The 20902-nt window shown below is 50.8% G+C and overlaps 1 protein-coding gene across 1 annotated transcript in view; it reads right to left on the bottom strand.

Annotated features, from left to right (window-relative positions):
* Cacna1s (calcium voltage-gated channel subunit alpha1 S) overlaps positions 1-20902 on the bottom strand; it is a 66245-nt gene that overhangs the window by 5830 nt on the left and 39513 nt on the right. The window contains exons 19-38 of the mRNA XM_021164607.1: positions 20619-20678; positions 18997-19103; positions 18434-18521; positions 18109-18216; positions 16870-16922; positions 16488-16634; positions 15641-15842; positions 15323-15481; positions 13314-13424; positions 12461-12544; positions 9270-9326; positions 8316-8444; positions 8053-8118; positions 7401-7492; positions 6718-6877; positions 5703-5830; positions 2917-3013; positions 1784-1886; positions 854-955; positions 450-574 (exon numbers count right to left, since the gene is read on the bottom strand). Coding sequence (XP_021020266.1) covers positions 450-574; positions 854-955; positions 1784-1886; positions 2917-3013; positions 5703-5830; positions 6718-6877; positions 7401-7492; positions 8053-8118; positions 8316-8444; positions 9270-9326; positions 12461-12544; positions 13314-13424; positions 15323-15481; positions 15641-15842; positions 16488-16634; positions 16870-16922; positions 18109-18216; positions 18434-18521; positions 18997-19103; positions 20619-20678 — 2178 coding nt within the window. The remainder of the gene's footprint in view (positions 1-449; positions 575-853; positions 956-1783; positions 1887-2916; positions 3014-5702; positions 5831-6717; positions 6878-7400; positions 7493-8052; positions 8119-8315; positions 8445-9269; positions 9327-12460; positions 12545-13313; positions 13425-15322; positions 15482-15640; positions 15843-16487; positions 16635-16869; positions 16923-18108; positions 18217-18433; positions 18522-18996; positions 19104-20618; positions 20679-20902) is intronic.

The following is a 20902-nucleotide window of genomic DNA, read 5'->3' as shown; positions in this document are numbered from 1 at the left end:
AAGAAGAAGAAGAAGAAGAAGAAGAAGAAGAAGAAGAAGAAGAAGAAGAAGAAGAAGAAGAAGAAGAAGAAGAAGAAGAAGAAGAAGAAGAAGAAGAGAAAGAAGAAGAAGAAGTCAAAAGCCTTCTGAGATAAAGGTTAAAACATTCTCTTATGCAGTGGAGCAGACCAGAAGCCGACCTGGGTGGGGGTGGGCTCTGCTTTCTTTGGAGTAGTGGACTCCTTATCAAAGAAATCAATTTTTTTCATCCAGTCACTCAGAGATAAGGAGCTCCCAGAGCTTCTCCTGAGGCCAAACACCCTCTGTCACGGACCAACCTGAATTATCTTCTCATTCCATTTATCTGGGCTCCCTTCTCTTTGCTTTCATCCCTGACTATTGATGAGGGATCAAGAGAGGGGCTTGGATCAGCAGGGATGTCCCTTGGAACCCACCTAGGTTGGATTTACCTGTATCTGAACCGTGTCCTTTTTGGGTCGATACCCATAATACTCTTCCTGGCGCTTCATGAACTTCCGGAAGTGCTCCTGGATGAGGAATGTGGCATAGAATTTCCCCACTGTCACCTCATCATCTGTAGACAGCCAAAACGGAGGGAATGAAGGCCAGTGGGAGACTTACACTGGACTCAGAAGAGAGGTCTGGGGTCAGCAGGCTCAGCGGTCAGCCCCATCCTGCTGAGGTGGTGAGTGGACACCTTTCACCGTGAGTTAGTGTGTCTCTGTTAGATGCTCTTGGCATCTGCCTATGGTAGCAATGTTATCTAGATGCCAGGTTCTGAAAGGGCTTCTTGAGTAAGCTTCTCAACGTTTATGCGTCTGTCCTAGACTCTGTTCTTCCTAGGAGTACCCACCTCCTATTGGAGGGATGACTTGGTCCAAGAGCTTCATGCTGGTTCTCTTCCAGATCTTCTTGATGATGGCTCTCAGCTCCTCGTTAGCTTGTTCAAAGTTGCCTGGGGTGGGAGGTGGAGGTGTGAAAGGTAAGAGCGGCCCTAAATTGAGTGAACTTGATGAAGCCTGGAAGAGCAGACATTTCTTCAGCATACCCTGGCTCAGTGCTCTTTTGTGGTAGCTGCTGTACTCCACACTGGCAATGGGATGAGGGCAAGGGTAGGCCAACGCTTGGATCCTGTACTCACTTCTCATGCCTTGCAAGGGTCAGACTGTAGGCTGTTGCCTCCCTTTCTCTGTGTAAAGATTTCAAGTCCCTACATACTCCAGTCTGCCCCATGGTCCCCATGCAATCCTCTTGCTTCTCTAACTTGCTCTTCCCTGAATCCTGACTTGCTTCTTGTCATCTCAAGTATCCTGCTCATGGCTGCCTCACACATCATTGTCCCAGGTAGGAGGATGGCCCTGAAGCCTCTGGAACCCTGGCCAAGGACTCAAGGACAGCCCTTGGCCTCAACCCCACTTCTTCCCCTGTTCCCACCATGTGTGTATTCCTGATTTGGGGGGCCAATAGGTTTGGTGGAGCTGAGTGTGGGCTCTCACACCTGCCCAGTACTGAGTCCTAATTTTGTCCCTTTCAGAACCACTGGGCAGGTTGGGGGACAGCCCTGAGTGAGGACTGTCATGCCTCTGCCCCTGACAAAGCTGATAAATATGAGACATAATCTTATGACCTTTTTGTGTGGAGACTCAGCCTCCCTGGAGACCTGAATGGCACAAGAGTTGGTGACCATGGCCTGGGTTTCTTCTGCTTCTGTCCACATTTCTGGGAATCTGTGCAAGAATCCACCCTTCTAGAGAAAAGGGGGCACTCATGAGAAGTCCCTCACCTTCCGTCTTGATCTTGAGGGCTGTGCGCACCAGGGCAAATAGTGTGGCATTAAAGGTGACTGTGCCATCGCTGTTCAGGGGCATGTTCATGCCCACCAGCCTCTGTACAGGGAGAGATAGGACTTGCTGATGCACTAGGAAGAAGCCCAACTCATCAAGTCACCCTTACCTGGTGTAGGATAGAAGGGAGTGGCTATGAGGACCGGGGTGTGGACTGAATGGGATATGTCCATGAGACCTGAGGTCAGCAGGGAGGGACTTGGAGCCTGCTGTAGATAGGATCTGGAATGTCTGCCAAGGCCCATGTGTTAAAGGTTTAGACACTAGGGTAGTGCTGCCAGGAGATGGTAGCCACTGTAAGGGGTGGACCTAGAGGGATATTTGGGGGAACTGAGGGGCATGCCTTCTTCTCTCCTTAAGTCTGGGCCAGGAGGGGAGTGATTTTGCTCCACCATGGCCCCTACCATGACGTGTTACACCCATCACCCATAACCAGAGGCCTAAATGCAATGAGTTTGCTTGATCTGTGGATTGGAACCCCCAAGTTGAAAACTAAAAGAATCTTTTTCTCTCTTTAAGCGATTTGTCTCAGGTCTTTGCTACAGTGGTGGCCCGCTCACTGACATAGTGACCCGGGAAGGAACCCACTACTGTAAAGCGCCTCCTCCTATCAGGCTCTCTCTAGTCACCCAGCCCCACAGCACCTGCTGATCCTCCTTCCCCAAGCCACGGCTGCTTAGCCTGGCAGCTAAGCAGGTGGATCGTGCGTGGATGTGGATCTTAACCATCACGGGTGGTCACCTGAAGGATGAGGGTGAGAAGACTAAGACACCCCTCTCCCAACGAGCCAGGAATTGTGTCAGTGTCTCACGGGAGCAACACAGAGCGAGGGGATCAGGAAGTCGCAAGTGGGGAAAGCCACATACGATGAGAGCGTGATGGAGAGAGATAACCAGAGAACGGGGGTTTCAGGCTGGATGTGAAGTTGGAGCAGAAGCAGGAGGAGTTTTGGGAGCACCACTGAGGTTTGGGGGACCTTGGTCATGGCTATCCGTCTGCATCATTGACATCAATGACAAACATCAGGGTGTTTCAGGCAAGGTAAGTCAGGGGTTATCCTGGGAGACATTACCTTACATGCTACCCTGTGTGGGCAGAACTTTCCAAAGCCCAGAGGGGGCTGAATCCTCCTCAGCAAGGTCACCACATCCAGGTGCTTGATCCTGCCCCTGAGGGAGGACACAGACAAGGACATCCAGGCGTGTTACTCAGAGCACCTTACTCAGAGAGTAGACAACGAGGGGAGGGAGCCAGGGGACCAGGAACATTTCCTAGTTTCTAACCTTGTTTAAAAGGCCTAGAAGCCTTTAAATCTATATTACTTTAAATCTATATTATTAGTTCTTTATAAATTCCATACAGTATGTTTTGATCATCTTCACCCTGCCACCCCAACCCTTCTCACATTGTCCCCCTATACCCCCAAAAGAAGAGACAAGGTTTGTGTTCATGGGCGTCCACCACAGAATGGGGATCTATATATTGTGCGGATACATGCTTTCTTTCATGGAGTTACCCTCTAGGGCAGGGGATCTGGATTTCATTTTCTCCCATGCTAAGGCATTCCTTAAGTTTTGGTCAAGCTGTAAGTGGGGACTCTTGGGTTGTGTACATAGATCAACAGAATAGTAGCAGCCTGCTCCAGAGAGTCCCCCAGAGCTGGGAACACTACGGCATGCAACTGTGACTTCTGGGGTAGGCACAAAACACAGCAAGCAGGACCATTACCAAGGCACTGGCAATAGGGGAGTGTTGCCCTGAGAACACTCATTTGGGAGGTTTTATGAACCATCTCATCCTCATGGCTGGCTGTGAAAGACATTTCTTTTCTTGGAAGCACACAGGTTCTTGTGCTCACAGATAAGCCCAAGAAAACCAGGAATGTTAAATACACAAAGTGGTCTTTTCAAGGAAAAAAATGTGTAACCTATTTTCTGCCCAGAAATCTGGGACAGGAGGTGCCTAATAGCCTGGGTGACCCCTGTGTTATCTGTAGAGCCAAGCCATAGCTGCTCCCCCAAGCTCCCTCACTGGGACCGGAGCTGTCCATTAGTCTAGATGACCTTTGTACTATTTGTATGGCCAAGGTGAACCCCCAAAATTCTACAAGCTGAAGCAGAGATAGTTCATACTTGTGGCTACCTGTATGACCTGCCTGTGGCCACACCAGGTCCTCCCTGTAGGCCCTTAAAAGATAATACATGCAGCCTGTCTATAGAAACTACTTTCAGAGATCAAGTGACATGTCCTTTGAGAAGAGTTTTGATGTAATTATGTCTCACTGTGCACATGGAATTATGTTACACCAGGAAACTTTTCTTCCCAAATTGTACTTTACTTAAATAAGTCTAAAATAAACTGCCCAGTGTCTGACTCTAAAGTTAGAACCAGCACTGGCTGCTGAGTCGCGTTGAACAGGATTTCCTTCTTGTCGCACATGGACTGTGAGGCTGATGACCATGGCATTTGTAGACCCCACATTGTCTATAAGTTAAGTGCTGAGTGAGACAGACATGCAGACAGACATACATACACACACACACACACACACACACACACACACACACGCACATTGGTACTTGGAATTGAGCCCAGGGTCTCTCACATGACAGGCACGTATTCTACCACTGAGCCACATCCCAGCTCCCCATCCACAAGTTAGGAGTGTGTGGTAGTGATAGAAGCAAGTAGATTTCTAAAAAGTGTGTGTGTGTGTGTGTGTGTGTGTGTGTGTGTGTGTGTGTGTCTGTCTGTCTGTCTGTCTGTCTGTCTGTCTGTGTGAGTGAGTGAGTAGAGTGTGTGCAGGAACCCATGGAAGTCAGAAGAAGGTGACAGATCCCTTGGAGCTGGGGTTACAGTATGAGTCACTGGACCTGGATACTGGAAACCAAACTTAGGTCTTCTACAAGAGTAAGAAGTGCTCTTAATTCCTGAGCCACCTCTCCAGCCTGTAGGTAGGTTTTTGTTATTTTATTTTATGTGTAGATTGTTTTGTCTATACATGTATGTCTGTGTACTACATGTATAAACTACCCCAGAGTCCAGAAGAGGGTGTCAGGTCTCCTAGAACTGGCATTACAGGCAGTTGTTAGCTGCCATGTGGGTGCTGAAAATTAAACCTGGGTCCTCTGGAAGAGCAGCAAGAACTCTTAACCTCTGAGCCAGCTCTCCAGCACTTGGCCCCCAGGAGGTTTTACTGTCCCTGTTGGGAGTGTTTTTTTTAGAGACCAGTTGCCAAGAACTCTGGACAGACTTGCTTTGATTTTGGTGCCCTCAGTGACTGTGTGACCCAGAACAACTTAATCTCTCTACACCTCAGTTTGCTCGTTTGTGAGACTGGAATGACCAGAGGATCTGCATCATAGGTTGGTTAGAAGAATCAGATGAGCCAACTCACATGGTACTGGGAAACATTCAGTCCATGGGCTCTTACTGCTTCTTCTATCAAGAGGAGTAGGAGAGTGCTTCCCATGCTTTGAGAGGCAGGCAGATGGCTAACAGCAGTGGGGACTCTCACTCAGACAGTCTGAGTGTGGCCTGGGACTCTGCATTGTTATCAGCCTCCACTATAGCTGGTAAGTAGAACCACAGTGAGCAGCCAGGCCCTGTGTACCTGTGATGTGCTGAGATCTCATGCCTCACTCCTGAGTACTAAGTGGCCAACTAGAAGATGGGTGACCCCTTCCTCGGAAAATTAGGGAGTTACTCTTTTGAGGGATCCCTTCCACCTTTGAGACATGCTGTTCCCCCAGGCCGAAACCTTGGGTAGATTAAGAGAGAACAGAGAGACTCCAGAGGGATCACTAGGATGGAATGGCGGGCAGTTTGGTAGGCACCCAGCACCACACAAAGACTCACTTAGCCTCTGGGTCGTACTCAGCCCAAATGGCCTTGAACTCGTCCAGGTGGTGAGGGCCCAGAATGGACCAGTCCCTTGTGAGGTAGTCAAAGTTGTCCATGATGACAGCCACAAAGAGGTTGATGATCTGCAAAAAGATGGGGTGATTCAGGGACTGGTGTCAGGGTGGGGGTGGAGAACAGGGACCAACTGGGCATGGGGCTCCTCCCTCAATCCAGCTCTCCAGCACACTCCACATTCCACACACAGGTAAGGCTGAGCCCTGTCTCTGTTCTTGCCCAGCATGTGCTGTGGTCCTGGTGACCAGGGCACCCCTTTGGGAGCTATTCTGGTCTCTGAAAGCTAGTCTTGCCTCTTCTGGGCCTGGCTGATGCCCCTCTCACTTTTCCTGTCTACACTGGGGTCCTTTCAATTGCCATGCTTACTCACACATGAACCCACTCCATCAGAGTCCTGACTAGGTCTTATTCATGTTTCTACCCCCTGCACCCAGCCCTGTGCCTGGCAAACATTTGACATTTAAAGGTTTTGGGTGAATATAGGGAATAGAAGGGGAGACACCAGCGTGAGGGGCCCGGTGGATGCCTTCCTCATGGGCAGCCCTGCCACTTCCAAGAGATTTGATGCTATTTCTGACCCTAGCCAGGTTCTCTCGGGAGACTCATTTTAGAATCTCATTTGTCTTGTAACACAGCATCTTCCTGTGATGAGGGATAGTTAGGGTTAAATGTCTCTACTGGAAGCTTCTAATTCTTAAGACCCAGCCTCATCACAGTCCTCCTTAGTACAAACTATGTATGTAACATGTATAATATATACAGTAAGAACATCGTACACACAGTGAAAGTGACTAATGGTCCATTTGGAGCAAGAAAAAGGAGCTCACAAGACAAAGACACCCCCAAAAGATCAGAACAAGGGACAGACTAACAAGAGTTTCCATCGCCTCTAAGATGTCTCCATCCCACCTCACCCTGCAAGTCCCACCCTGGGCAGAGCCTGCAGACTTCTCACCAGGAAGGCGCAGAGCATGTAGAAACTGATGAAGTAGTAGTAGGCGAAGTTGGTGCCACATGTATGCTCCTCCCCGGGTGCGTAGTCAGACTCCGGGTCACACAGCTTCCCATAGCTGCAGGCCAGCAGGATCTCTTGCCAGGCTTCCCCTGTGGCACACCTGAACAGAGGAGAGATGCCGTTGGCCTGTTCACATTTGCTGGGTCCTCTGAAACAGCCAGTGGGATCAGCAGAACTGGGCTGCTCCCCAAGGTAAGACACCCATAAGCTTGGTATGGTGTCCCCTCTTTGCTGTTTCCCCTCTGCTCCTCCACCCCCAATGTTTGTTTAAATGCAGGGCTAAAGTAGAGCTGAGCTATACAGAAAACCTTTCTTGGAGTGAGGGCAACTTTTACCCATGATCAGAACCACAGCTAAAGTGAGTGTCATAGATCTATGTCAAGGATCACTGAGGTCTCAGTACTCTCTGAGGGACCTTTGACCTTTGAACTCTGCTTCAGTGGAGTTGAATAGGCAGCTTTCCACTCAGGAGGGATTCAGTGTCAAACCTCGATGCAAGGTTTTCATAACGGTGACAGCAGGGCATTGCGCCAGGCAGGGACCCCTCTAGTACAGGGCATATGTGGGACCAGCACTGCCTGGGGTGTAGAGGAGAAGCCAGAAAAGCCAGGGGGCTCTCATACCTGAAGAGTAGCAGCACAGCCTGTGGGAAAGTCTGGAAGTTGTTGTTCCGGTTTATCTGAGTCCCGTCCACCATGGCGATCTTCCCGAACATCTGCCAAGCACGGACAACCAGGATACAAGTGTCTCCTCAACTCGGTCTCCTCCCGCCACATCTCCTGCTTCACCTGCTTCCTACCCTGACCCTTATTTCATTTCAACGCCCTTCACTTCAGGCTGCATCGGATCTGAAGCCAGACACACAGGATTCCTTTCCCGGAACACTTCCTTTCAATCCAGAAGCTGGGTAGACAATTTCTCTCCAGCAAGCACTAAGTTAGACAAGATCTGGAGAGGGGTTCTGGGGCGGGAGAAGGTCTCTAGCTAAGGCTTTAGAGTGGTACCAGATCTGCCCCCCCACCCCCCCACCCCCACCATGTCCTTCATGTGCTAGGGTCTCTCCTGGAGGCCACACCCTGGCTCCTAACACCGGAGCTTCCGGGTCTCAGTTCTACCCCCTCTGTCAGATTGAAACTGACCCCTTGGCAGCTGGATTGTGGAAGGCAGAGAAGGCCCAGCTTTCAGTTGCATGTTGTTACGCCTTTCTGGGTCCGCAGCTACACCCGCTAGCTTGACTGAGACGCACCTTTTGGCCTGAGCCCACCTGGCCCTCACCTGCATGCCGATGACCGCGTAAATGAAGAAGAGCATCACGATCAGCAAAGCCACATACGGCAGGGCCTGTGGGGAGAGGACGCAGCCGCAGCTAAGTGCTTCACCTGCCTGCGCTGCAGCCCTAGGTCCTGCAGCCTGCCCCCCCCCCCTTTGGCTAGCCAGGGATCTGCCTGGCTCTGGGACCTTGGGATCCCACCTTGGGCTAGTGGCATTGCTGGGTCAGTTTCCAGGATCCCCGGTCCTGGCCGGCTGGGCACTCGCACCTGGAAGGACTTGATGAATGTCCACAGCAGGGTGCGCACACCCTCCGCCCGGTTCAGCAGCTTGACCAGTCTCATGACCCGGAACAGGCGGAAGAAGGCACTGGAGATGCGGGCGCTCTCATCTGGGTCCTGTGGGGCAGCAGCCCCAGAGGTCAGTCTGGGGTGGCACTCGGGCATAACGGGCAGGGCAGGCAAGAAATGCAGTGCACGCGCGCAGTGTGTGTGTGTGTGCGTGTACGTGTGTGCGTGTGTGTAATGTCCACAGCAGGAGGGTTCCAGACCCCACTTCCGAGCCCCGATTGTCTCAGAACCTTGGACTATCCTGGGATTCAGGGCTCTGGGGTCATGTGTCTCAAGAAGGTTGAGTTTGGGGTCGAAGCTATGCAGTAAGCCGGTGCCTGGGAGCAGAGCAAGGATTCTTCCTGAGGTGAGGCTGTAGCAAGGCCCACTGCTGGCTTCCTGTTCTGTAAACTGTCACCAAGCTAAGTATCTGGTGGTCTGTAATGTCTCCCACAAGTGTCCGGTAGCTTTATCAAGTTGTTTGCTGCATATTCAGTGCGGTCACTCCCACCTGCCCCACACTACTCTTGAGTGTTGTGAATCAGGCAAGCTTCTGCCCTTGTGCCAGCTGTAGTCCTGTTCCTTATGGGGCCAATTTGGCCCTGTTCCCTGTGCCTGCTAAGCTGTCACGGAGGTCTGGTGACAGACGGTCCTTTGATCTATAGAGAGAGTATGGGGAGAATCCTCGACCCATTTCTCAGGGCTCAAAGGAAGCCACTACATCCATGCATGTCCCACCACAGAGCCCCACCTCTACCCAAACCCCAACCTGCACTGGGCCTGCTCTAAGGAAAGGAGCCCTGACTTCTGGGGGGCACCCCATGCGATCCATGCAGCCAGCTAGGCATGCAAGCTGCAGGGCAGGGTGAACAGGCTCATGCAGCCTGAAATTACAACGTTCCCGCAGCCTCCACCCAGGCAATACAGTCCCCCGCTGGAGGCCAGGAAAGTCTGTGGAGAAAAGAGACGAGGGGAGAGAAACACATGGGAGGAAGGTGAAGAGAGTTGTCAGAAAGGACCGACACAGGAGAGTTAAAGAGAGAAAAAGACAGGCAAGGGACGGAGACCTCATGTGGCCGCAGTCAGGGGTGGGGAGGTAAAGAGACCTGGGCAAGGGAACATGAGGGGAGGGAAGACCAGACAGAGACAGGGCCCATCTCTTCTTTGAGAGGCATCTGTGGGTTCTTTGAGAGGGCTTGGGTTCTTCCTGGGTCTGGTTGTGTGGTACAGGGAACACCCTGGCATACTGGAAACTGTCTCTCACCTTCATAAGTAGATTCCCCTCACCCCCTGTAACCAGAGCTGATGCCCTCATAGAGGTCCACCTTCTAGGGGCAAAGTGGGTGGGGGAGACTAGAGACCCCTCCTTCCATCAGGTATCAAGGGGATCAAGTCTGGGGATCAAGGCTCACCTCTCAGTGGCCTGACTCCTTAAGAGTGCATGGTTGGGTATATGGGAGTGGCTATCTTTTCCCTGGCCACATTTTGTGAGCTGCCCGTTTTCTAGAGCCCTGAAAGTAAAATCACTGGGCTTCCATGTGTCTACAGATAAATTGGTCCCAGCTCTCTGGATCCCTGTACCACTGGCCTCAATCCTGGCTGCATGTCAGATTCATGGAGAGAATCGTATTGTACATATGCTGTTGCGGGGGGCCCACCCAGCCAGTGAAGCCAATGACTGTGGAATAGGGCCTGGTTTCCGAGGTTCCGGTGCACACCAGGAGAATCTCCTGTGCAGCCGGGTGACAAACGTGTTCTTTACTTGTATAGTCTGACCAGTAGCCACTTAGCACAACTGTCCATTTGAATGACAACAACAACCAAAAAAAAAAAAAAAAAAACCAAACCAAACAAAACTGGAAACTAGCTCTTGGTGACATCTGCCACATTTCAAAGGACCAGGAGGAGCACATGACAGGACAGCGTGGGACCGGCATTGAAGTTCTGATCGACAGGCAAGGCCTTTCCCTAGTTTGTGTGTTGGGAATGCAAATTCGTCTTACTGTGTCTCAAATACATGTTCCCGGTAGGGGAAATTTTCTATTTCTGAAAACCAAAGGAAGACCACGGCAGCCTCTGCAGCCAAGAGAACAGCCTCTGTCACGTGGGCCTCAGACTTGGAGAATTAACTATTTGAATTGGGGCTATTTATTCTGGCTGTTCAGAGTTCTCTCTTCTGGCTGCTTGTGACAAGTGAGGCTCTCAGACCACAAATAAATGTTTTCCTGGAAAACACTGAGCACGGATAGAAACTCACAGCACATACGCACCACACATTACACATTATCCCCTCCCCCACCTCCTCTCTGCTTTTGCCCAGAGCCCACCCCCACCCCTATCAGCCCTGAGCAGATGGAGCTGTCTGTCACCATCCTGTGATGAGGTGAACAGAGTTCCCAGGATCCTCCCCTAGTACAACAGACAGTTGGTGTGGCAGCCAAGTCCCCAGAAGGTGCCATTTCCCCCAGGGCTGAGCTTTTGGAACCTCCGTCCAGGGCCCCTTCCTCACAGACTAAGGCTTTTCTCAGCTGGACCCTCTGTCAGGCATCTCCAGGCTCCATATCTGTCTCTCCACCAACTTGCTGCTCTGGGCCAGGAGGTGGGAAGTTCAGAAGGAGGCCCTTCCTACGAGTCCCCTGCCTTGAATGAGCTGACCCTTCGGTAGGATCGCACTATTCCCCAGCTAGAGCAGCTTAGGCAGATGGCTGTCCTCTGTCTCTTCTTCCTCCTGGCTTCTTCTTCTTCTACCTCAGCCTGGCTCCAGGGTGTGGCTCAGTGATGACCCAAGGGGACAGTGTCTTTTGCTTTCTGCCTCTGATCTTTGGATCTCCTCTTCCAGCCCCCTTTCTCTCTTTCTGCTCAGCCTTCAAAATACACCCCAGGTGATCGCCTCTCACCATCCCTACAACCAAATCCCCTTTTTGTCCTCAGCCAGGTGGCCCACTGCAAGCCCTTCCTGGCTGCTGTCCCTGGGGCAACCCTGGTCCTGCTCAGCACCAGCTCAACAGGGCAGCCCCAGCGATCCCATCAGAGCTGATGGCTGAGAGTGTTTACACCTTCCAAAGGATCCTTCACCATCTCAGGACAGAATCCAGTGTGTAATGATGGCCTTCAAGAAGAGCTGACCACAGTGTTCGTATGTTTGTTCTCCCTTCCAGCTGCAAGGGCATCCTGCTGTTCTCTGCATGCAGCAGACATGCTCTGCCCATGGGCCCTTTGCATAGTCTCCTTTTGCTCTACAGCAGTGTCTCCCATAGCTGCACGGTTATCACCATCTCAGTCCCTCCCATGTGTCATCCCTACTCGCCTTAACTTCATGTAGCCCAGCAGCAATATTTGTTGTCTGCTGACCCCTACAATTTTGTTCCCTGCTCTGCCTCCAGCACCCAAAGCCATACAAGGCACATGTTGGTATTTAGTGTGCTTAATAAGTGCTATAAATGACCGAATCCCTAGAGAAGAGCTATCTTTTTTTTTTTTTTTGGTCATTAGATTAACATCTCAAAAAGCAGAGATTTAACCCTTTCCTGGCTTGTTCAAAATCTCTGGTGAGGTTTTATTAGTGAGTGGGCTCATGAAGTTCACACCCTCCACAGCTATACCCAGACCCCTTCTCTCTTCTGCTTGTCCATATGGATCTCCTCAGACACCTCAGCAAGTCTGACCTCTGCACATTCTCTCCCAGAAGATCCCTTCCCTTGGACTTGCTGCCCTCTTCAACTCCACTGCCACCTCTTATATCTCTTGCTACCCTCTTTCTCGACTGAGCCACTGGTGACCTCTGCTTGCCACTCTAGTTCTTGATTTATGCTGTGTGGGCACACTCATGCCAGTCTGGCTCTCCAGGCACCATTCTGTTCTAGAGGATACCATTCTGTTCTAGAGGATACCATTCTGTTCTAGAGGATACCATTCTGTTCTAGAGGATACCATTCTGTTCTAGAGGATATCGCTCCTCGAAAGCAGAAGACTTGTCCTGCTCTAAGCCCGGATACCATGTTGTACTTGTCGTGGGTACTTCATAAACATCTGCAGGGTGAACGAGAGCCCTACCCCAGTGAGGGCTCTGCCCATCCTGTACTCACATCGATCTCGCTCAGGATAACGTCAATGATGCTGCCGATGACGATTAGGAAGTCAAACACATTCCAAGGATCTCCAAAATAGCCCTGGGAAGGGAGGTCATGGAAGAGCAAGGTCTTAGCTGTGGATGAAAGCAGCCATGACAGCCAGTGGGGGATGGGGTACTTATCAAGCTGCTGGGCAGATCAGGGTGCCAGCATCCCATTTCTCTCTTTCTGGCTTCTAATTTTCATCCTCTGAGCTGTGGTCTCAACCTTCCTAACAATGTAACCCTATAACACAGTTCCTTCTGCTGTGGTGACCCCTGATCATAAAATTATTTTGTTTCTACTTTATATCTGTAAATCTGCTGTTGTTATGAATCATAATGTAAAGATCTGATATGTGACCCCCAAAGGGGTGGAGACCCATAGGTCAAGAACTGCTGTTCTGGAGCATCGGTGGTGAGAGGCTTGTTGAGAGCTTAGTCTAGAGCTTTCACCCAGAGCCCCACTTAAAATTTCTGTCCAGAGTTCAACAGAATAGAACTCAGTTGGACTAAGATGGGACTGTGGGAATAGATCTGAGAGCCTAAAAGCCAAAACAAGATCTTCTCCTAGTTCGAGACTTGTACTCTAGAAGCAGAAAGGAAGGAATGGGATGTGAACAGGTCCACAGATGCAGTGGCGAGCATCTGTATACCAGCACTCCATTTTGACTTCTGGAAGTCTTGCTAGGCCTGCATCTGACAGGTGGCATAGCATAGGCATGAGCAGCCTGAGAGCAGAAGGCAGAAGGGGCCTCAGGTATAAGGAGGGGAAAGTCTCTCCTCCCAGACCACAGCTGTTCCTTTGTCCCCATGGCCCAGTCACTCACCCTGGGCTTGAAAGCTATGAGCTTGAGGACCATCTCCAGGGTGAAGATGATGGTGAAAGCCACGTTGAGAATGTCTGAGATGTGGTTCATCTGTTCCGACTGGTTGTAATGCTGGAGAGGCAACATGAATGAGGTAGGCCAGGAGGGCCGGGCTTCCCAGCTACAGATCACAATCCCTGATCCATCTTCTCTTTGGAAAGTACCTGTTTTTATCTCAGCAATCTAGGAGATTAGTAATCTCTTCTACCAGGTCTCAAGAAAAACTTTCATACCTGTTCCATCCACAATAAGCAGTAGCAGAGGGGAGTGTGGAGGTTCAACAACCATAAGTTTGACCAAGTATGGCTCAGGGCTACAAATATCATTTACATATTTGGTTCTGGGTGACCAAAACTGAGTCTCCTAGGCAGGGCTTAGCATAGTCACTATGGTATAGGATTAAAGAGAAGACCCTAGGGTTCTGGGGTTGACATCTGTCCAGTGGGAAACAGAGCTAGGTAAGACTCCTATATACCAGCTGCCCCAGTGTGGTGGTTTGAATATGCTTGGCCCAGTGAGTGGCACTTTTAAGAGGTGTAGCCTTGTTGGAACAGGTGTGGCCTTGTTGGAGTGGGTGTGGCCTTGTTGGAGGAAATAAGTCACTTGTAGGGGTGGGCTTTGAGTCTCTATGCTCAGGCTCCACCCAGGGTGGAATTCCAGTCTCCTGTTGCTGCCTTCAGAGCAGGGTGCAGAACTCTCAGCTCCTCCAGCACCATGTCTGCCTGCATGGTGCCTTGCTTCCTGCCATGGTGAACCTCTGAAACTGTAAGCCGGCCCCAATTAAATGTTTTTTATTATCAGACTTGCCTTGGTCATGGTGTCTTTTCATGTCAATAAAACCCTAACTAAGACACGAAGTGACAGGATGGGGAGACCATTTGGTCAACAGCCTTGGTTTTTGTGACCACTTCTTTGGACCACCTAAGACTCTCATTCTTTTTGTTGGTAAAATCTCAACTACCTTCTACAGAGCACACCCAGGTAGGTGAAAAGGGCCTACTAAGTGCCCTACCCCTCAGCAGCAGGGCCTTCTGACTGCCCTACTCCTCAGTAGTGGGGCCATGTCTGCTGCCTGACTCAGTCCTAAAGAATCCATTGTTTATATTCTTCTACATAACCAGGGTCTATAGCTCAGTGAGTATCCTCCCATGATTCCACGAACCTACAGGGTGTGGTTTTCTCACTGTGCTATTGTTTAAATGTGAAATATCACCATAGGTTCATGATCTGAACACTTGTTCCCCTAGACTGTGGTTTGAGAGGAACTAGGTCATTGGGGTAGACCTTGAGGTTTATAGCTAAGCCATGCTTCCCACCCTGTCTCTGTTTCCTGTCCTGCTGAGATGGAAGCAGCTGGCACGTGTCCCCATCACCATATAGCAGTCCGCCATTGAGCCTTTCCTCACCATGACAGACTGCATTGTATCCTTTCCAACCATGAGCCAAAATAAACTGCTCCTTCCTTAAATGTTTCACATAAGGTGTTTGGTCACAGTTACGAGAAAAGCAACTAACGTATATTGAATATGTCTTATGCTCCTAGGAGAGGGGGTTCCTAGCTGTGACGTTGTATTATATAGGGTTTAATTAAAGCATGGTAGCAATGCTGACAGCTATGATATGACCTATGAGAGGTTGCTCCTCTCCTAAGAGGGACATTCCAGCCATTCAGATTTGCAACAGTGAAGGGAAAACAGAACATGTGTTCTGCTTCCCGCAGGTCTTCCTCTCCTGCAGGAGCCGTGTCCTGTTTGAAGAACTGCCATCCCACCTCTTTGGAGGCTTGAATTAGCTTCTTAACAAATAAGCCATAAGGGACGAGGAGGCTGGGGTTAGCTCACTTCTGTGTCCTGCAGCTGGCATGCAGCAGGTGTTCTAGAGATACCTACTGGGGTGAACTGGGGACTTCTCTCTGTCCCTGCCTTGCCCAGGTCCTAGGTCTTACTATGGCCAGTCTCCTGTCTCCTTACCTGCATGCCCAGGCAGATAGTATTGAGCATGATGAGAGCAAACATCAGATATTCGAAGTAGGAGGAAGTGACGACATACCACACCTGATACTGGTATGGATTTTTGGGGATGTAACACCTCAGTGGGCGAGCCTTCAGGGCATACTGTACGCATTGGCGCTAGGACACACAAAAAAAAAACAGGATAAGTCAGTACCAGTGTGGACTGCTTCAGGTTGGAGATAAATGGGAAACATAGGCTAGGACTGGACCTCAATGGAGGCTCTCTTCTCAGGCCTGTGGGCCTCAGTTTTCCATCTCTAGCAGGTGGCTCAGTACCTGGTTCTTGTCTAGCTCACAGTTCTTATACTCAGTTTCTCCCTGTTCCTGGAAGGTAACGATGACAAAGCCCACAAAGATGTTCATCATGAAGAAGGCGATGAGGATGATGTAGATAATGAAGAAGATGGCCATCTCCACTCGGTTGTTGTAGACAGGGCCCGTGTCCTCCTCATTTGAGTCTATGGCCTTGTACAGTAGCCTTGGGTGGTCAGAGAGGAAAGGATAGGCAGCCAAGTAATGGGAGAGAAGGCAGAACTCATCTAGAGAAGGTTAGAACCCACCCTGCCATGGCCCTGCCTTTCCAGGGGCATCTCTTTTACCACAGTCAACCATTAAGACTCTGCTACACCTCTCTGCACATAGGTTGCAGATGTGCAGTTTGGTCTTTATGTGGATCCCAAATAACTGGAGCAGGGATTATCCCAAAAGCTGTTGCCTGTCCATGGAATATGTTCTTCTAGCTAGACTGCCCTGTCTGTCCTCAGTGGGAAAGGATGCATTTAGCCCTGCAGAAATTTGATGTGCTAGGGTTGGAGGATACCTAGGGAGCCCCCACCTGCTTAGAGGAGAAGGGGATGAGGGATGGGGAGAAAGGATTGTGGGAGGGGTGACCAGGAGTGGGAGGCAATGAACGGGATGTCCACTGTGGGTCGGGAGACATGCATTTGTGGGAGAGATTGGGCTCACTTTGTCAGAGTCCTTTGGTCAGGCTCACTTAGGAGAGTCATGAGTCTGTGGGTTTGTTGAGCACTGCCACAGACTGGCATGGTACCCTGGGGGCTGCTGGTTCCTGGGCACCATCCTCACTGTGCCCATGCTGGACACAGACCCCAATCTTACTCACTGGGGCCAACCCTCGAAGGTGGAGACCGTGAAGAGTGACATCATAGCGGAGAGTACATTGTCAAAGTGGAAGTCATTGTGTATCCACTGGCGGGGACGCAGCTCTATCTGCGTGGGGTCTCCATCCTTGTATATGTAGTAGTAGCCCCTGACGCAGAGAGGCCCAGTCACTCCACCGTGTGGCTGGGATACATCAACTCCACCCATATCCCCTGGGCCCTGGGTAGTGAGTGTGCCAGAGAACTGGCGGCCCCTTTCTAGAGCAGAAATGAAGGATGCTGCCAGGAATCCCCTCCCCCTCCTACTGAAGGCTCCCCACCCCGAAGGTCACGTGCTCCTCATAGGAGCCTTCCCTATCCCTCTGCTGGCAAAGCCTGGGGTACCTGCACTCCTCTTCAGTCATCTTGGATAAGTCATTGCAGCTGTAGAACTTTCCCTGCATCCAGGACAGCAAAGAAGACACAGAGACATGGAGATAGAGTAAGGTAAACAGGCTCTGTGGGTACTTGGTGGGAAGGAGAAGGGTGGGCTGTCTGGAGGGAGGGAGGAGACCTCTCCTCTCTTATATACCCTTAAGACAAGGCCATCATCATCCATTCATCCCAACTGCCTCCACCCAGCCTGGCTGCTGCCTTAGATGGGCATTTGTGGAGTGGCCAAGGTTGGACCTGAATACACCCAGCCCTGCTCCTTTGACTATGGAGGCTCCTCCCATCACAGCCCAGGCTGTATAAGGGGAAAGGCTTGCCCCACCCTCACCGTTCTTCTCCTGCCCCTGGGAAGTCCAAGACTGCTAAGGAAACAGGAGTTATACAAACAGATGCTCCCAGTAGAGCTCTGAGAACTTCATTTGTCTTCAGAGTTAGATAGAAGTCCAGCACATCCCTGACAAAGCCCGATCTCCCTCATACTGAGGACCTGAGAAAGGTTTTGTCTAACAAAGAGTTAGATGCAGGGTGACCCTACAACTAACTTAGGTTTGAAATGTGTGAATTCTGGTCTAGCTCCTTGGAAGGCCCAGAGAGAGAAATGTCTCAGTCAGGGGGTCCAGCTGCCCTGCCTCCCTCCAGGGCTCTGTTATTTCTTCAGGGTACTCCATCTTTGAGGAGTTACAATTCTGTGGGAAGAGGTTCCTAGAGAGAAACTGATAGCTGTGTTCTCCCAGGGAAGCATCCGTAGGACAAGGCCAACTGTGAATTCGCAATGAAGATTGCCTCTGCAGAGTTGCCTAGGAAGTGTGAATGATGCCAGTCATCCCAGCCAGGACCTTGGATTGCAGTGCCAGGCTGCAGCAAAGGAGGTGGCTGGACAAGGGATGCTGTAGGCAGACCTGACAGAGTAGGTGGAGGTTGGCGAGTTGGTGAGAGAAAAGCTAACTACAGGCTCTCTGGGTAAGAGTAGACACAATGGTAAAAGTGGCCGGAGAACCAGAGGCTAGCAACAGGTTATCACCTAGCAAATAGAATACCAGTCATTTTCTCCTTTTGAAACTGTAGATCCAGGGTCAGTTGCTGTCACAGTTTGGGGTTGTCTTGTTTGAGGAGAACTGGCTGGCTTTTGTCAAAGGCCTTCGAGCTGGCCCTGGTGGGGAGAGAAGGGCTGCTGGCCAGGCGGAGCCTCACCTTGAAAAGCTGCACTCCAATGCACGCAAACATGAACTGCAGGAGCGTGGTGACCAGCACGATGTTCCCGATGGTGCGAATGGCAACAAACACGCACTGCACCACGTGCTAGGGAGGCGGGGACAGGTCCATGGGTACTGGGCTTGCCCCACCGCTACCCACCATCATGCCCAAGGAACCCTGGGAATTCAAGACTCCGCCTACTAGGAGGACTAGGCCCATGGGGAAAGCTGACAGGCTTGCCTCGTTCTCACAAGATGAGCATCTGAACTGAGGACCTGGAGTCAGGACTGCTGGTCCCTCCCCTAAAGGGGCCCTCTCTCACCTTCAACCCTTTGGCTCTGTTTATGGCCCGGAGTGGTCTCAGCACTCTCAGAACCCTTAAGATCTTCACCACGGAGATGGCACTGGACCTGCGGGAAGCAAGTAGCTGTGGGGCCTAGAGTGGTGTGCTCCCGCCAAAGGGTTGCAGCCAGGGGCTTTGTCACCTCCTACCTGGAGCTTTCCACATGTGATCTTCCTGACCCATGGGTAAAACTGATCCCTGATCATTGCAAATGGTCTCATTGGCTTACTTCTCTGTGGATATAGACTGTCTTTTCTGTCAGACTAGAAATGACCTGCAGCTGAGCCTATATTCCTCACTCCAGGGGCCTGGCTGTCTTCTCCTCTTTGCCTCCTGTCCTGGTCTGCAAGATAAGGCTCTAAACATTTAACATTGGCCCTTTAGCCCAGCTGGGGACCACCCAAGGATGTTCCACCCAAGGTGGCCCTTGGCCACCCTCATGTTTCAGCCAGGAGCTCAGCCACCCACAGGGCCAGGACTCCTGCTCTGAGGTACAGGCACAGAGAACCCACGCACTGGAACTGAGCCCGGACACTGCTTACTCGAGGCCCATGGAGATGAGGGACACAGCCACCACCAGCAGGTCCAGGATGTTGAAGTAGTTGCGGCAGAAGGAGCCTTTGTGCAGGAAGGCTCCATAGGTGGTCATCTGGGGAAAGAGACAGCATCTGGAGCAAGCAGCTGGAGGAGCAGACGTACCCCTCCTGGAGAAGGGCTTCTTATCTCAGTCTGCTAGGGAGAGTGTCAAGGAACGTCATGTTACCCAAGTCCCCAGGCTCAAGGGTGCTCCCTCTGTTCTTGGCTTCAGACAAACCCTGGGCACTCCAGGAGCCCCTGTGCCCGTCTCTGCTCTCAGAGGAGGAGTCCCTTTCTCCAGATGCATTTCAGGTGCCTCCACTCCACCTTCCCAGGAGTAGAAAGCCCCCTCCCTCCTAAGGGGCAGGCTAGAAGTCCTCCAGGGAGTTATATTCACTGCCTCACATTCAATACGTTGCTGGTGTAGCTTTATTTAAAGGTCTAATGCTAACACTCCACTTGTGAACTCCTCCTTGACCTTGGAGAAGCTGCCTTCTCCCTCTGCTCCACTGTCAGTGGCTGAAGCTCTGAAAAGGGAGCTCTCCCACCTCTGCTCTGCTCTGGTCCTTATATACATCACCCTCTCCTCTTCTATTAGAAGAGATAATGGGCCATGATTCTGGGTTCCACTCAGATATGGAGCCCCCCCCTCCTCAAAGCCCGCTACTGTGATAGCCTGAGCCCAGTGTGCCCACCTCAGGAACACCAAACCAGGGCCACGATCCTTTCTTTAGATAAGAGAGCTTTGCTTCCTGTCTTAGTCGATAATCCAGGATCCCTTTTATTTACTATGTAGGTCGCGATGAACTTAAACTTCTGATCTTCCTGCCTTTCAACTGAACAGATTACAGGCATACACCACCAGGCCCGTTTTTATACAGTGTAGGGAAACCAAGCCAGCTCTTTATTCATCTTAGGCAAAAACTCTATTAATGGACCCACATTCCCAGATTTAACAGATTTTCAAAAGCTGGGAAAACCTGATTTGTAAAACAATTTGTCCTTCCTGTGGCAGAGCAAGGTGTGGCCTTGAGAGCCCCTTCCCACAGTTAGAAGCCATTTCCAGACCTCTAGCTTGTGTCTCCAAACACCTAGACTTCATAGCACGTGGCCAACAGGCTTACAAACCGCAGCAGCTGCAGTAAAGCCTGTATACAATGCTACTGAACGCTCTCAGGGACACTCCCCAATGGTTACTTCTTTGAGAACTCTAGGAGGACAAGAACTCGGTTCTTGGAGTAAATCCTAAGGGTGAATCTCAAATCCCAGGGCCACTTTTTGGTTAATTGTGTCTTCTGTGCAGAAGACCTGTGCTCTCCAGAGAGGTGGCAGCTACAAGTGGGTCATATTTCTTGTTTCCAGCCTTCCTTCCAGCCACCTGCTCCCTTGCTTGGATCCTCTCCTACACAGGAACAGAAGCCCTGTGTAGTCTCCTGGATCCGGGGAGTCTTTCCTACCATATTCACCTCTATCTTCTTTCTCCCGTTCCTTCACAGTGCCCCCAAGTGAATCCCCGGGTGTAAATTGGAGCCACTCCGTGCAGAGAAGCTTCGTATCCAGAGCTACGAGTCCTGTAGTCCTCACTTACCTTAAGGACAATCTCCACCGTGAAAACAGCAGTGAACACATAATCAAAATACTCGAGGATCTGGAGATGGGACAAGGTAGAGAGGCAACCAGTGAGAGAACTGGCTAAGCAGTGGTGTCACCATAACCATCATCACCACCATCGTCACCATCCATCGCCATGACAACCACAACTACTACCACCACCATTACCATAACTACCATCACCATCATCATCACCATCACCACCACCATTACCATAACTACCATCACCATCATCATCACCATCACCACCACCATTACCAT

The sequence above is a fragment of the Mus caroli genome, chromosome 1, assembly GCF_900094665.2.
Source record: "Mus caroli chromosome 1, CAROLI_EIJ_v1.1, whole genome shotgun sequence".
Classification (NCBI taxonomy): Eukaryota; Metazoa; Chordata; class Mammalia; order Rodentia; family Muridae; genus Mus; species Mus caroli.
This window is presented reverse-complemented; position numbering and strand designations above follow the sequence as displayed.